This window comes from Acyrthosiphon pisum, chromosome A2 (assembly GCF_005508785.2).
Source record: "Acyrthosiphon pisum isolate AL4f chromosome A2, pea_aphid_22Mar2018_4r6ur, whole genome shotgun sequence".
NCBI classification, from domain to species: Eukaryota; Metazoa; Arthropoda; class Insecta; order Hemiptera; family Aphididae; genus Acyrthosiphon; species Acyrthosiphon pisum.
Window position 1 is genome coordinate 114,314,479 of NC_042495.1, and position 2,943 is coordinate 114,317,421.

Genomic DNA, 2,943 nt, shown 5'->3' on the forward strand with positions numbered 1-2,943 from the left:
TTGAATTGAATTTTAATATTTAGATAAGTAGATTGAAAATTTCGCAGAATGTCTACTTCAACTTAACTCATCGTATCTAAATACAAAATATTTTTGAATAAAAAATTGATATAGGTTTCAAGAAAAATAAAATTGTTATCATTGTTTTGCTTCAGATTATAAGATCAGAAATAAAAAAAATAAAAACTGGTTTTTTGTTATTTAACGAATCGAATTAATTGTTTTTTTTTTAATATACCTAATATACATAATTCTACGCGACTCACCTAATGTGGCTATGATTTTTATATCACTGCTTTATGTCTTTTCGATTGAGCGTATATAAGTGGTTTTGTCTGATGGTTTCGAGTTTTATATTGTAACTAGTGATGTGGGTCTAGTAAATGTACCTAGAGTGTAACATTTTACCGGTAAGGTAACCGTAAATTAACAAAAAAGTAATTATCATTTACATTTTTTTTACAGTTCAATAAGTCGAGTGATCACTTAACTTTTTTTCTTATCAAGATATGAGAATTATAATACAAATGAGCATTTTTATAAAATGATAATGATCGATAAGTGATAATAATTTGGGCGATTGTAAACTCCGCCAGCGAATACCGGTTAGATAAAAAGTTAATCAAAAGGTCTAATGTAAACTCCGCCAGTTTTATTTTCTTGCCTGGAATGGGTGTATGTAAACTCCGCCAATTTTATTTTCTTACCTGTTCACATTGCCATATGCTTTCTCATATTAAATACGTTGAGATCAATTGCGATGTCATGCGTTAAAATTGATAAAATTGTCAAGGTTAGATCGATTAATTTATTAATATTTAAAAATAATTTTATCTTCCTAATATCTGAAAACAGTATTTCCAATGATGATATTATCAGCAGTAGGTAACTTACGTATATAAACTTTGACGAAATAATCATTCGTAGACCGTAGTGTGCTTCGTGTCTCCGTAGTGTCTTTATTGAACGAAATATGTCCGAACAAAGTTTTGATATTAAATTAATTACTGGCCAACGAGGCGATTTATTGGTTTTATTGAAAAACTTTAAATATAAAAAAAATATAAAATATGCGTCTGGTAAAACAAAATGGAGGTGCAATAACAAAAATTGCAATGCATTCATAAAATCTTTCGGAGAGGAGCAAAATAATATTACTTTGGCAAATTCGTCAAGTGAATTCACATTACTTCATGCCTTCAAATTTCAAACAAAATACTAGAAAGACAAGAAATAAGTAGTTGTGTAAAAAGAAAAGCGGTGGAAGATATTCGTGATAAACCAGGTAAATACATTTCAAAATATATTTTTTCTTATAGGTATAGGTAGCTCAAATATTAAATATTGATATATTTTTTCTTATAGCTAATATATTAAATATGGGACTAGAATGTTGTAGCAGTACTATAAGAAACTCAGCAAACTTAACTTCGAATGACATGTCATTGGTAAAAAGAAATATGTATAATGCACGTAGAAAATTAATGCCACCAGTTCCAACTTCACGCTCTGAAGTTATCTCATCACTTATTCAGATGGCACCAAAAACGATTAGAGTTGAAAGTTTTTTAATTTTATCTGATTTAGATATTGAGATTATTATATATAGTTGTATTACAAATTTAAAATATTTATGTATCTCAGAAACACTGTATGTGGATGGCACGTTTCATTATTGTGTTAAATTCTTTTATCAGTTATTTACTTTTCATAGATATTTTAATGGACATTATATTCCATTGGTTTTCTGTCTTTTAAAAGATAAAAAACAAGAGACTTACATCAATTGTTTTAAATCAATCTGCGAAAAATGTTTAGAGCTAAATGTAGTTTTAAGTCCAACAGAAATAGTTGTTGATTATGAATTAGCAATTCACAATGCATGCAAACAAATATGGCCTAATGTTAGTTTAGTGGGATGTCGATTTCATCTCAGTCAATCATGGTGGAGGGCAATTCAAAACTTTGGACTGAGTGTTGAATATAAAAGTGAATCTGAAATAAGTAAGTGGCTTTGTCTATGTTTCGGATTATTGTTTTTATCTCCCGAAAATGTTCCCGGTGTATTTGTATTTACTTTAGAAGCAATCATGCCATCCGACCAAAGAGTAATTAAGTTTTCGGATTACCTTGTTGACAATTATATAAGCGATGACACAACTTTTCTTCCTCATTTGTGGGCTAATCAAAGTGCAAATTTAAATCAAACTACAAATGCTTGTGAATCCTTTCACAGTCATCTAAAAGATTCATTTTATAAAAGTCACCCTAATGATCATATTTTTAGTAAAGTTCTTATTGAATTTTAAACCCAAACTCATATAAAATTAAATGGCTTATCTCAAGACTCAAATAAATAGGTAAACTAAAAAATTCCAAATCAAAAAAAAAAAAAATGACGGTGTTACAGAATGCTATAAATAGGTACACTGATAGATTAATACTAGACTTAGATTATTTACAAATTGTTTCACAGCATTTTAGTTCACATAATATATAACATTATAACATGATTATACATATTTTTGGATTATTATAACGATTATATTTTATGATTTTTTTACTATGATTTAAATATTTAATGTGAACGATTATCAATTATTATTATGCAAATTATGAATTTATATTACCTATATTAAATCAATTGTACACTCTTAGCTGTTAGGTTAGTAATTTTAATATATATTTTGGCTTCATTTTGATATATTTTATTTATTATTTATTATTTACGTAACGATTATATTTTAATGTGAACGATTATTAAAATTATGAATTTATATTACCTATATTATATCAATTGTATACTCTTAGCTGTTAGGTTAGTATTTTTTATATATATTTTGGCTTCATTTTGATATATTTTATTTATTATTTATTATTTACGTAACGATTATATTTTAATATGAACGATTATTAAAATTATGAATTTTTTTTTAATAATAT

The 2,943-nt window shown here is 26.5% G+C and overlaps 1 protein-coding gene across 1 annotated transcript; it reads left to right on the top strand.

Moving 5' to 3' along the window:
• Positions 1–534: 534 nt before the first annotated feature.
• Positions 535–2,555, top strand: LOC115034296. Its single transcript, XM_029490735.1, has 2 exons — positions 535–1,285; positions 1,366–2,555. The coding sequence occupies exon 2, from the start codon at positions 1,380–1,382 to the stop codon at positions 2,307–2,309; it is 930 nt and encodes a 309-aa protein (XP_029346595.1). The 5' UTR covers positions 535–1,285; positions 1,366–1,379; the 3' UTR covers positions 2,310–2,555.
• Positions 2,556–2,943: the final 388 nt, after the last annotated feature.